The sequence below is a fragment of the Leucopleurus acutus genome, assembly GCF_964270905.1.
Source record: "Leucopleurus acutus genome assembly, chromosome: 5".
Lineage (NCBI taxonomy): Eukaryota > Metazoa > Chordata > Mammalia > Artiodactyla > Delphinidae > Leucopleurus > Leucopleurus acutus.
Window position 1 is genome coordinate 38940933 of NC_139147.1, and position 13740 is coordinate 38954672.

General features: G+C 33.7%; 1 protein-coding gene across 7 annotated transcripts in view; it reads left to right on the forward strand.

Annotated features, from left to right (window-relative positions):
* Window positions 1-13740, forward strand: part of CADM2 (cell adhesion molecule 2) — a gene marked incomplete at both ends in the record, with an annotated part of 1072922 nt that overhangs the window by 961793 nt on the left and 97389 nt on the right. For all 7 annotated transcript variants that reach the window (XM_082839305.1, XM_082839307.1, XM_082839309.1 and 4 more), the window contains one exon: window positions 8040-8130. In XM_082839305.1, coding sequence (XP_082695431.1) covers window positions 8040-8130 — 91 coding nt within the window. The remainder of the gene's footprint in view (window positions 1-8039; window positions 8131-13740) is intronic.

A 13740-nucleotide genomic window follows, 5' to 3' on the forward strand; every position in this document is an offset into this window, starting at 1 on the left:
TATGAAAGAATTCAATGAGCCAGTGCATACAGAGCATTTACGATAATGACTTACTGGCCAAGTATTTTATCAGAAGATAGCTGTGACAAATAAATTTGATTTTATAACACACTAGTGGTCCTAACCAGTAGTGGGGAAAAATTACAAAAAGTCATTCTTCATTCATTTATCCAACAAATATTTAACTGAAGTCTAGGAGTTATTCTAGGACTGAGGATAAACCAGTGAACAAAATAGAAATAATCTCTGCTCTGATGAGCTTACTTTTCTAAGAATATGCTAAGCACTCAGTAGCATTGTTTATGAAAACTAACACGTGAGTTTTAGGTGTTACAATGTGAAAAAGTATACTATGTTATAGTGTTTTAATGTTGCAATTCTAGTGAGACAATGGATAGAAATGAGTAATAGTACTGTGCCTTGCATGTTTTAAGACCTATAAAACTGTTTGTTAAATGAATCATTTGGGAGTGCTCATAGGAAATGATTTTTGTGGACAAATAAAATTGTCAAGATAACACTTTGCACCCAAAGATCCACATGCCATGAGCAATGCAAATCACTACTGCTTTAAGCTATAAACCATCTTTGTTCCCCCAATATATTATACACTGTGGAATGATACAGTAAACTAATATTAGATATTCATTTATAGTTGCTTCTCTTATATTAGCAATTTGGCCATCACCATCATAACAGGCTAGATGTTACTTTTATATAAGTTTAAATTTCGGTTGTATTTCTTTGATTACAGAATAAGTTTTTTTTTTTATTGGTAAGATATTGACTTAAAACTTATTTTTATTTACCTACCTACAAAACCCTTAGAGATGAATAAATATTGTTGAACCACTGACACTAAATATTTTCATAGCTGTGCTTGCCGATTGTCCATTAGGTGATTTAATAGTAGTTTCATCACAGATCTTTTCAGTTTTCTAAAATCTTTGTTAAAAATATGGAAAATCCATTCCCCTGTATCAATATCTTTACTTTGATTCAAATACTGAATCATTCAAATAAGATAGGAGGTGTCTTTACTTCCCAAGTTCATAAAGCTTTTAAAATTTTGAATAATAACTTTAAAAACCAATTTTTTTTTTTTTTTTTTTTTTTTTTTGCGGTACGCGGGCTTCTCACTGTTGTGGCCTCTCCCGTTGCGGAGCACAGGCTCCGGACGCGCATGCTCAGCGGCCATGGCTAACGGGCCCAGCCGCTCCGCGGCATGTGGGATCTTCCCGGACCGGGGCACGAATCCGTGTCCCCTGCATCGGCAGGCGGACTCTCAACCACTGCGCCACCAGGAAAGCCCTAATCTATCTCTTGAAAGTACTTCTGCTTCTTTATAAATTAGCCCCAGAATTTGTCAGATTAGTAAAATAAATAAACCCATACTTTTAAAAAGTGTGGGTTTTTTCCCCATCTTATTAATTTTAAAGATGGACTCTAAAGAATAATATTTTTCCTACAAAAAGAAACCTTGGAGAGGAAACATGATGCTTTTAAAGTATCTGCATATTTTGCCTGTTAGTAAGTAGTGAAAAATTATTTGTAGATGAATGACCATATCCCTATTTTTATATGCTTGTGCAAAACTTCCTCATTTGCTTGCATTTTGAGAGAAATAGGAAATATTCATATAGTCATCTAATCTTTAAAGAACTCTTACAACATATCAAGTATTTTGTTAGGATCTGACAACACACAATCGAATAGGTTAAGGTCTGAGATTTTGAATGCTCAAAATCTGGTGAATGAAGCAGACATGTAAAAAAAAATACATATTTCACTAAGTGCAGTGTTTTATAATAGCAGTATATATCCTGAAATATTTAAATCTAATTATTTACTGTTCCCTTTCATTCATATGTGTGTATATATAGTAACATTATAAACATTACATATTATATGTAATAAATATTATACTACTGTGTACCTAAATTTATATTCAATAAATATGATGTTGTTAGAGTTGACTTATTTGAAGACATTTTAAAACAAACATGGAAATTATTAGTTTGTAAAAATAAAAATCTGAGTTTAATGTATAGGATAAAGCAAGTGTGAATTAATAGTGGTAATGATAATGCATTTTTACGAACTGCCCCTTTTCTGTTTAATTGGTACAATACGATACATTATACTAGTAATTTAAAAACAGAATATCATCCACATCCACAAAGTACTGAAGAAAAAGAGAAAAAGTGCCTTTCTGTTTTGTGAAGAAGTAGAGCAAGGTGAAATGCAACTTATATTGCACCTAGACTGGAAAATAGAGAGATCATTTCCAAAGCAAGTGTGGGATTACTATATAAGTAAACTTTGGTTAAAAAAATATTCCCCATCCTTTTTAATGAAAAACTACAACCAAGAAGAAAATCTACAAATAACTTATATATGGACAGGGGCAAAAAAAAATGTAATTCTTAATAGTAACTTGGCAAAGACATGCATTGAAAGGTTTGGATATGTGGTATTTACTTTCTGACTCCTATTCACATCTGGATTAGTAAAAATATTAATAGAATAATATATGCATAAATTTGAAGATTACTTTATAAAATTATTATCTACTGTGCATTGTGCTGCTCCTGAAAAATTCCCCATTCATTTTGATATATAAATAATACAGAAAAATATGTTTACCTTGGGGGTTTGCAGTTATTAAAATAAATATTTTGAAGAAATCCTGGAAATTGAAGATTCTTAAAATTAACTCAGTTTTTGAGATGAATACAGGTTTTTTGTTTTTTTTTTGTTGTTATTGTCTTTTTGTTGGTTGAGATATCTCAGTAAGAATAGGAGTTCTACATTAATCTAATGGTATTTCTAGAATGTTATTGATAATTTGATAACAGTGCTTGATCAGCCCCCTTATGGATACAATAAAGTGATTAAATATAATAGGAATAGTAATGATAGAGATCTTTATTATTAATAAAAATCTATTAAAGCCCAAATTATTTCCTGTTATTAAAAAAAATTGATACATATATCCACTCTTTTTTAGATTTCCTTCCCATTAACACAACATTGTAAAGCAACTATACTCCAATAAAAATTAACTTAAAAATAAAATAAAATATTTTGACTTTTAGGCCATGTAAAATGTTACATATTCAAAATGTTATTTTAAAGTAAACACTGTGGCAGGGGGAGATAAATCAGAAGCTTGGGATGAACACACAGATACTACTATATATGAGATAGATAAGCAACAAGGATCTACTTACTGTATAGCACCGGGAACTCTACTTAATATTCTGTGAAAACCTATATGAGAAAAGAATCTAAAAAAGAATGAATATATGTATATGTATAACTGAATCACTTTGTTGTACACCTGAAACTAACACAACGTTGTAAATCAACTATACTCCAATAAAATAAAAAAATTTAAAGTATATGAGAAAGAGTCAAGTTTGGGATAATATCACATTACTGTAGTTTTGATGTAAAAAGAAATGTAATTTTGTGTACATTGCTAACGTCTTATGTTTAAAGACGAATGCTGACATTTCATGGAACTGTAAACTAGAATTTTGACTGATTATATAAATAATCTGCTCACAATTGAGTGCTTCCCCTGTCAAAATCAGATGAGGAGAGAAAAGTTATTTATGCGGTATATGCATTAAAAAACAAATTGCCGGGCTTCCCTGTTGGCACAGTGGTTGAGAGTCCGCCTGCCGATGCAGGGGACATGGGTTCGTGCCCTGGTCTGGTAAGATCCCACGTGCCGCAGAGCGGCTGGGCCCGTGAGCCATGGCCACTGAGCCTGCGCGTCCGGAGCCTGTGCTCCGCAATGGGAGAGGCCACAACAGTGAGAGGCCCACGTACCACAAAAAAAATAAAAAAATTAAAAAAAAATTGCCATTTGTATAATCATGGAAAGTTGTTATCTAATATTATCTAATGCAGAAAATTTATACCAGGAAGAGAATCAGCAGTAGACATTTAATTAAATTAAATATGTGTAAGAATAAAACTCAATGTAAGGTTTGTGACATGAGCATTTAATATTAATTTTACATACAAATGCAGGCCCCAACAAAATTTCAGTTAAGCAGTTTTTAATATTTTAAAATTAATGTATTAAAATGATAATAAGAAAATTAAAAATTAGAGTGTTCCCCCATTTAATAATTTATTTATTAAGCACAGATTTTGTATAAAGCACTATACTAGACACTGAGGATACAAAAATGCCTTTTAAAAATTATACAGAGATGAAAAAGAGAACATGCAGCAGAGATATCTGACCAAATGTGAGGGTAATGAATGATTGCCCTCAGCAAATATTTGAGTTAAGATTTAAAAGAGTTAAAAAGGCAAATAATCCCCCCAAAATGGAGCATTTCAGACAGTTTGTATAAAGTTAAAAAACATATTCATTAAAGTACTCAAAAGAAAGTATAATTAACTGGAATTCAAAGAATGAATTGAGTGTTACAAGGCATGAGAGTAAAGACCTGTGTAGATCATATAGGACTTAAAGACTATGCTGATTATTTTTCTTTTAATCCTAAGAGAAAAGATTTACCATGCAAGGTTTTAACCAGAAAATTGATGTCATCAGATTTAGAGGTGTAAAAAGCTGACATGGTGGAGGCCATTCACTTTTGTGGTAGACTAAATGAAAGAAAGGTTGTGGAGATATAAAAAAGCAACGAGTAGATTTCAAAATTATTTAGGAAATAAGTCAACCAAACTTGATGATTAATTGATTGATTATAGAAAAGATAAGGGAAGAGGAGGTGTCTGGTGTATGTAGCTGGATGGAGGCTGGTGGTATTTATAGAACTAGAAATTGCTGGAAGAAGAACATATCAGGGGAGAATGTATCAGTCAGTGGGAGACTCTGAGTTCCTTTTGGACATACTGAGTGTGCCATGTCTTTTCAACATCCAACTGGACATGTCAAATAGGCGTTGCATATACATGAGTGTAGCTTGTGGTACAGAACTGCTCTAGGATATAAACCTGGGAGTGGTTAATGAGTAGATAGAAACTGCAGAGATGGGTGTGGCTAAAAGGTCCTAGAGAATTATGTGAGAACAGATTGGGAATCCCATTCTTGGTGACCTCAATATTTAAAGGTTAAATACAAGAAGACAATCCAACAGAATATGAGAAAGAGTAGCCAGAGATATATGTCGAATCAGATCTATGTGTATCTATCAGTGTGTGTGTGTGTGTTTGTGAGGGGTGGGAGGGTTGAGTGTTAAAAAAAAAAACCTAGGGAAGATAATTCTTAGGAACAAAGACTAGTCAACATATTGAGTAATTCAGAAATAACATAACAGTATTGTATTATATGACTTGATTTTGGTAACCTAGAGGTCTTCCTAAAAGTTTCACAGAAATACATGCTAAGCATATTATCTGCTTTTGCACTTGCTTATAATTCAAATTCTGCGTTCTGGATCTAAAGGGAATGCTGAACCATGCTTCAGGGGACCATATGTTATATAAATTCTCACTTCTAATAAATTACTTGAACAGGCAGAACTGTGTATTTTACTTCACTGAGGCAGATACTGGGGGTGACTTGCCCATATCCCTTTGGCACACACCATTTCTGTGCACCGAGTAGACCAGGGGTGCCAGGGAAATAACACCTGCATCCCCACCCCAGCAATCCCCAACCGAACACCAATGAGTATTGGTCAATATTCCCTAAATACTCCTCTCCCTTGCCCATCAAGCAAGGTGACTCAGAGGCAAGCCCTACATTGTCTGAGTTCCACAGCAGGATTGCATGCAGCTGCCCACAGGGTAATCTGCTCAATAACACACGCTTGATTGACTTCCTTCCCTTCCTATCTCACCTCCCAGTGCTCCCTGTGGTCACTCCCCATAAAAGAAATACCCCAGGGTCTGTTTGTAAGGATTCTATATTTGTCAGGGTTCTATAGAGAAAAAGAACTAATGGGATTTGTTACAAAGGTGCAGATTCCAAGATCTGCAGGCTGAGTCTGCAAGCTAGACACCCAGAAGAGCTGATGACTTAGTTCCAGTCTGAGTCTAAAGGCCTGAGAAGCCAGAAGAGATGATGTTATAGTTCCAGTCTGAAAGTCAGCAGGCTCAAGACCCAGATGTTTCAGTTTGATCTGAAGACAGGAAAAAGGCTGATGTGCCAGCTCAGTTGCCATCAGACAGGAATACTCTCCTATTTGTGTGAGGGTCAGCCTTTTTGTTCTATTCAGGCCTTCAACTTATCAGATAAGCCTCACCCATATTAGGGAGAGGAATCTGCTTTACTCAGTCCACTGATTTAAATGTTAATCGTTTCCCAAAACACTCTTACTAGAATTCCCCAAATAATGAATTTTGGACCAAATATCTGGGTACCGCATAGTGTAGTCAAGTTGACACGTAAAATTAATCATCACAGATAAACAACACAACTCTCTTCCCCACCATCACACTTTTCTGATCTTTCTTCTGCCACCTTTTTCTCTAGAATTGAAGCTTTATTTTCTATGTCAGGATGAAATTAAATTTTGCTATATGTATATATGGTCAAAATTTAAAAGATGATAGCCCTCATTTTCCCAGAATCATTCTGGTTCACACTTGTTATTCTATATAATTAATATTTTCTCTTCACTTTTAAAAGTGTTCTACTTGGAAGACAAAATTATATGATCATCATGTTAACTGATTCCATAAATGTGATGATGGTAATGAAATTAGTGAAGTATATTTCAATCCTTTATTAAATTATTTTTTTCTACTGGTTAAAAATATGACAATATATGTCATATTTCTTCAAATTAATTTTTCTTCCTGGGTTATTTTATACTACAATTTTTTACCATGATGTACATGGAATGCCTATTTGTAAATGGTATATTATTGTTGATTAGCTTGAATGTATTTTTTTCTTTAAAGGATTGAGAAAGAATGCATTTGAAAAGTATAAATAATTTATAAGTGGGATACAAGGCCTTCCACAGGATCTTGCTTATTGTTCTATATATGACAAATTTGCATAATATTTTCCTGAAATAAGATAACTAAATTATACAATCGATTGATACTTATTTAATTGGCTTCAAAGTCAGAGAATGACTATAACCTCAGGGTAGTTCAGTTCTTCTATCACAACTAAGGGAAGGGTGAGAATAATTGTGACCCCCCCGGAGCATTCAGAGCCTATATTGTTTATTGTTGAGGATATGGAAACAAGAGGAGGAGACAGTTCCATGTTGACTGCGAGCCACACAAAACCAGCACTAGCAAGGTGTCATAAAGGAATGAGCCTGTTTACACTGTCTCTGTTTTTAGTTTATTTTCCAGTTTTTCTATGTAATATGTATCTCTGTGTTGATTAAACAATATTACATGGCATAAAATTAGAAATATAAATGTCTCAAAGTATTTTTGCATCTTCTTCCACAATGGATGATTTTATTGTTAAATGGAAATAACTTCATAACAATTATGTTGTAGTATATATAACAAAATGTTAACTTTTAATAACATTCTAAATAACTATTTCAGATGATTTGCTAACTGTGCTTTAAAGCAAACAGCATGTGCTAAATGCAGCATTACTGCATTTTCAAAAAGATTCTGCATAATGCTTGTGAGACAGTAGTTGATCTCAAGTTCTTTGTGGGTTCCTTATTGTGAGTCCCTGGTATTCCTGCAACAATGAAAGTGTTGTTATTCAAATGCACATAAACGTATTCAGTCCATAATAATAGTATGCATAGCCATCTATAAATAGGTGAAGAAACAATTGTATGAAATGCTTGATATTCCTCTGAACCACTTTTTTGCAATTTCACTTTTAAATTCAGATTTCAGAAATAATACCACAGTGGTGCTCATAAGATATTCAGATATTTTTGTAAGCTTTTCCTGGACAGGATGGTAGCTTCTTAAAATTGCAGACCCTGTTTCACTAAATCTATATAAATATACACAATTGTATACATATATACAATTACAAGAAATGGCCTGAACATATATATAGTTTTATATGTGTGTAATGACCTTTTTTAATATTACTTTTTCTTTTCTCCTAGATACACCATCAGTTAAGATTATACCATCCACTCCTTTTCCACAAGAAGGACAGCCTTTAATTTTGACTTGTGAATCCAAAGGAAAACCACTGTAAGTGATTTAATGAGCAATACAATTTTTTACTTTTCTTGTATCCTGCTTTGATTGCAGTCTTTAACTGCAGAAATCCACTATTTTTGTCTTTTCTTGGTGGGCAAAGTGATCTCAGAACAGAAAACCCCCTGAACCATGTCTTCATTAAGTGTTTGTGGAAGATTGGTCTTGTATTTTGTCATCTAGTGAAGTTTCTGGGGAGGCTTCCAACTGTGATTTTTTTGTTCTTTTTCTTTCTTTCTTTCTTTTTTTTTCCTACTAAGATATTTCAACCTGAAAGGAGTATAGGCTTAATCAGTCACTGTTTTTACATCATCAGATTGTAGAAGTTACACATGCTGAACTTCTCTCATGAAAAACTTTGAAAATATTGAATCCTCAAAATATGCCCAAGTTTTAAAGTTACATGCAAAATCATTTTCCTAAGGGGGATCAAATCTACACCTCTAGTGTAGCCCCTGAGACATAATTTGTGAATGTGATATGTTTGGAGGTAGTGTGAATGAAAAGGGTCACAGACTCCACATTTTCTATTATAAAGTGATTTCATTGTTAGAATAATGAGTTCTAACATCACTTCAACCCTAAAATTTTACTTTTTGACATTCATGTTTATAAACAGCTAACTCATAGAAAATCTATATTTAATAGAAAATTCAAGTATGGAGTATCCAAATAAGGATTATTTCATTGGAAGTGATTTGATCTTTCTATAGTAGCATTCTACATGGAGCTGAAAGTCACTTATTTGATCTTTTTAGAAGCTTCCAATTGATTTGCATTTCTGTTTAAATTTTAATGGGAGGCATTTAATTGTTCTCTATACATAACTATATGGGATAGCTTTTGAGCAAATCAAATTTAATTACTAAAAATTTGTTTCTAATAACATTTGTTATTTAAGTGTAGATTTCATATTATCACATGAGGAATTTTTCTCTAGTAATTTTAATACAGAAGCCTGAAATTTCAACTTCCTTAATTGTATTGTCTTATACTTTTTAACACACTAAGTGAACTCATACTTTCTTTATCACCGTATTGTTATTTTAGAACTGTTCTCTCTTCCAGTAATTATTTTCTAGAGATTTAAAATATACTGACTTAAAGAGCATTTTGTAAATTAATCTATTTTTTTCTATCTTTTAAGAAACATTTAAGGCATTTTAGACCTTGAAAGGAGCAAATTTTTTCAAAGTAGCTTTACTACATATATCCTGTACAATTCACTTTTATAGTTCTTACCCTTTGATAAGTTTAAGTTGCTTACAGAAAACATTTTTCAACTGCAGTGCACTATCAAAATGTGACAGTGCATTTCAGTACTACAGTTTCAACAGAGCTTTTGGCTGTAAGATCAGTACTTTAACTAAGAAAGAAGTGTAATAGACTCTAGTCAGCTTTAGACATACTTAAATCCAGTTTCTTTCCTCCCGATGTTGTATATCTAATACCAGCGCTTCTTTCCTAACTTTCCCTTCCATTTCCACTCCTGTTCCCTTTGCTTATTATTTTCCAACTCTGTCTGTTCCTCTTTCCCCACCCCCCCACCCCCCACCCCCCCCACCCTGCCCTTAGCTTCCATTTCTCCTTATAACCTCAGAGGTCAGTGTTTGGAGATATGATAAAGTATCAGGGAATAGCAAAGGATTTTTGCTTTTACCTTCTCTCCATAGTTCTGCCCCAAAGTACATATGTGTACAATTTACACGTTTAAATGAGGTGAAGATGGGAAATATAATATATAGAATGCTTGGGAATAAATACATTCCAGCTCAAATAGCATCTAATTACCTATCAAAGATCTTCTCTTTGATTCCATATCCACTCTCACTATCCACATTTTTTTTTTTTTGGTGAGTACTTAGATTGTGATCTATGTAATTAGCTATTTAAGTAGTCCATTTCCCTCAGCTCAGATATGGTTGAATAGATATGCCTTATTGTGGTCTCTGTTTCAGTTACCTAGAAATAAGCTTGGATATGCAATAATCCTCTGCACTGCCGATGCATGAAAAACACAATCTCTTATTTATTTATGTTATTTAAGAATACAAAGGTTCCAGAAGTTTAAGAAATAGAAAACGTCACCTTTCTCAGAAGGATCCTGATTAGTATCACTTTGCTATAGGTAATGGAAATAAAAAGGGTCCTTGTTTTACAGAAAGGAAAACTAAAGCTCAGTATTAACTGACTTTCCTTATTCATCCAGATTTAAAATGGATGAGTCAGGATGTAAACTTAGTTCAATCATTGCCCAAAGATTACATTCCTTCAGCTATTTTCTGCTACTTCAATTGCTGAGTCTAAATTGTCACCTATGTTGGCCAAAGTCACTTTTGAAAAATTAGGATGGGCCCTACAATAACGTGCAGCTCTGAAATCGAAGCTCTGGATGCTTGAAGGTGAAGAACTGGCTAGTCTCAAGACACATTTTACTGCTGCTGTTCTCTTCTATCAGGCTTTCTGCTGTATTTGCCCTTTCTGGCAACTTGCCAAATTCCTACCAAGCTGACCATTTTTAGCATGAGTTTACAGCCATATAGAATATCCTCTAATTAGTATAGTATCCTCTGGCAATTCACTCATAAGCTCCAGAAGGGTTAAAATTATTATTTTCTATCTTTATCATTATAGATCATAATGTTATATTCTATGTGCTATGGTCCACAAGTAAATATACATTAACTTATTCTCTTGTATTCTCATTCCCAACTCTCTTTTTACCATTTTCTTTCCTTGTAGACCTCCAGGCCATTGACATTAAAGGTATAGCCAACTTCTTTGACTCATTTTTGCCTTTAGACCACTGCTTCTCTTATGCCCTTCCTAATTATCTTAAAATCCACTCTTCTGCATTTTCAAAGTAACTATCATTTCCAATAAATGAAGACATTAACCTCTTTAAAGACAGTCTCAGTTCTAGCCTCTCTAGTTTATATTTGATCTCCAACAGTGCCAGTTGAGGCAGATAGGACAAATAAAACAAGGGAAGACTGAAAAGAAATCATTGGATTTTCCCAGAAGGAAATTTTACTGATCATAAAGAAAACAAGTCTCACTAGAGCAAAGAGAACAGAACACAAATTGAAATGGATTAATCAGGGAGTTAGTAAGTGGTGGGGAAGTAAAGAAAACAGGAAGGACACCTATTTCAGAAAATGAATCATGAAAAGTGGAAAAGGAATGAGAAAAGAAAGTTATGTCAAACAGAAGTTTTAAAACAAAAAATAGTAGAGAGGCTGTCCATATTTTAAGATAGGATCAAAAAAGCCTGTAAAGAGTGGGAGTAAAAATGAAGTATGTGATATCACATTTACCCAACAGGTAGGTTCGAATTTCCTATTTTACTCTGGTAATCACCGTCAAAGTTCTCCATTATTTTACTGCTATTACACCTGATTCCCCATTTTGTTATTTTGGAATCACGGAGAAGCAATACTGTCTTAGCTTCTAATTGACTCCTGAAACACCCGATTTCTATTATCCTTACCAATTACCCGAGCCCCCTTTGATGAGCAGGTGAGAATCAGAAGTGGATAACAGGTATATGATTTCTTTACATTTTGTAGCTGACATATTATTTCCTTAATCTGTGATCAAATATTGTTTTTTTAAAAATGTTTGAGCAATATATGATTTCCTAAAGTATGAGTTACCCACGGTTATTAGGCAAGTTAATAGTAGAAAAAATAGCACCACTATCTTTTATATAAATCACAAAATGATGGTGTGACTCAACTCATACTGAGACTCATGTTCCTAACCTGGCCTCCTGTATGCTAATATTGTTTTTCTTGTTCTAAATATGAGGGCCACAGTGACTGTTTATAAACAATCATGCCTTATTTGCCTGCTTTGGATTGAAGCCTTTTGCTGTTTTCCTGTGGAACAGCTGCATAGCTTGGGCCAGGACCAAATTGTTCCACTTGACATTACTACAGAGGCATTCTATTCTTTCCTTAAAAGAGAGATTACTGTACATGTCTGTCTATTGTTTTAATTTTAGTTTAAAGTGAGGACCAAGCTAATGCCAGCCACTTTTCTTTAAAGTTCCCAGAATTTTTGCAACCTTCTTCTTTCTTTGGCTGAATTTCCAGACAGCTTTCAGGTAGCAGCATTCTCCGCTTATAGAAGTAGAGGGGGGAAAAAGCTGTTGTATTACATTAATGTTATGACCTTAAAAGGTGTGGGATTGCCCCCCACATGCTATAGCTAAAGAATCATCATTCATTTTAATCAAATGTTTAACACTTTGTAAATTTACTTCACAAAAGCAATGTGACATTTTCAGTCAAATAAATGTATATTTGGTATTTATTCTATAAAAGAAAATAATTATAGTCATTGATAATTTTTTCTGTATACCTGGCATTATGTTTATGTTGTAGTTATTATTTTACCGCTGGTAACCACACATTTTCTTATGAATTTGGTATGAATCTAGTATACATAATTGCATTGCACATAACATCGCTATTCTGAATAAGAAGAAAGATTTTAATCTTTAGGAAAACAGATCACATATCATATAATAACTAGTGAGGTGTTTTAGAGGAACACTTACACATCCATTTTCAAAATGATCTAGAATTTAAGAAGAAATCTGATAAAAACACACTGATGCATTTTCCTATTAGCATAATAGAGATTAAAAAATGAGATGCAAATTAAGGCAAAACAGTTTTCTCAGCCTAATATGTACCTTTTTACAAATCACAGGTTATTTACTAATTGTCATATAATCCAATCACAGCCAGAAGAAATGACAAAACAAACAGGAGTTAAAGAAGGCAAGTAATCCAGAGTGAAATGTCTTAGCCCAAAACAGAGGAAAATATGAATTTGTCAACAGAAAAACAGTGCAGAAGGCTGCAAATAATAAAATAGTTTATTTGGGCTCTGAAGAATTGCAATTCAGGAGACACAGATTCTGGTTAAACCAAAAGAGTGTTCAAGGGAAGAGAAAGAGTCAGGGGCTTATAAAGACAAAAAGCCACAAGGCTGTTAAAAGTTGCCTAGTGAGAATTGTGATTGACGTGAATCAGGAAATATCTGTCCTTGAGGAATCCTCTGTTATTTTAGGGTAGTCCAGTAAGTAGACAGGCTGCCACAAGTTATTTTAGGGTATGGGCCCAATAATTATCTTGAGTTTCTGGCAGATGATCTAGATGTCTTAAGTAGGACAATAAGAGATCAAAAGGTTAGATTCTATTCAGGCTGAGATGGGCATAAGTCATACTTTGTAATAGCCTCCTGGCTCCATTTTAGGGAACTCTCTTAGCAAAATAGACTCCATTTTGATTATCCTTTCACAAATTTTGGGAAAAAGAATATGATCTACAATGATGGCAATTTTATATGATTTGACTTAATGCCTAGTAGATGTTAATTACACAGTATTTGTCTCTCTCCTGCCATCTGCGCTATAGAAAGTCATCTAATTAATCATCAAGGTCTGTGTTTATGTTCAGATATACTGTCTAAGCTGTCATGCTCTGGGGCAGAAAAAGCTGTGTGGTGCAGTAGAAAGAGAAATAAAAGTAGCTTTGAATTATAAATCCGTAGATATCTGTGGCCTGAGTGGTCTTGAGTAAGTCACGTAAC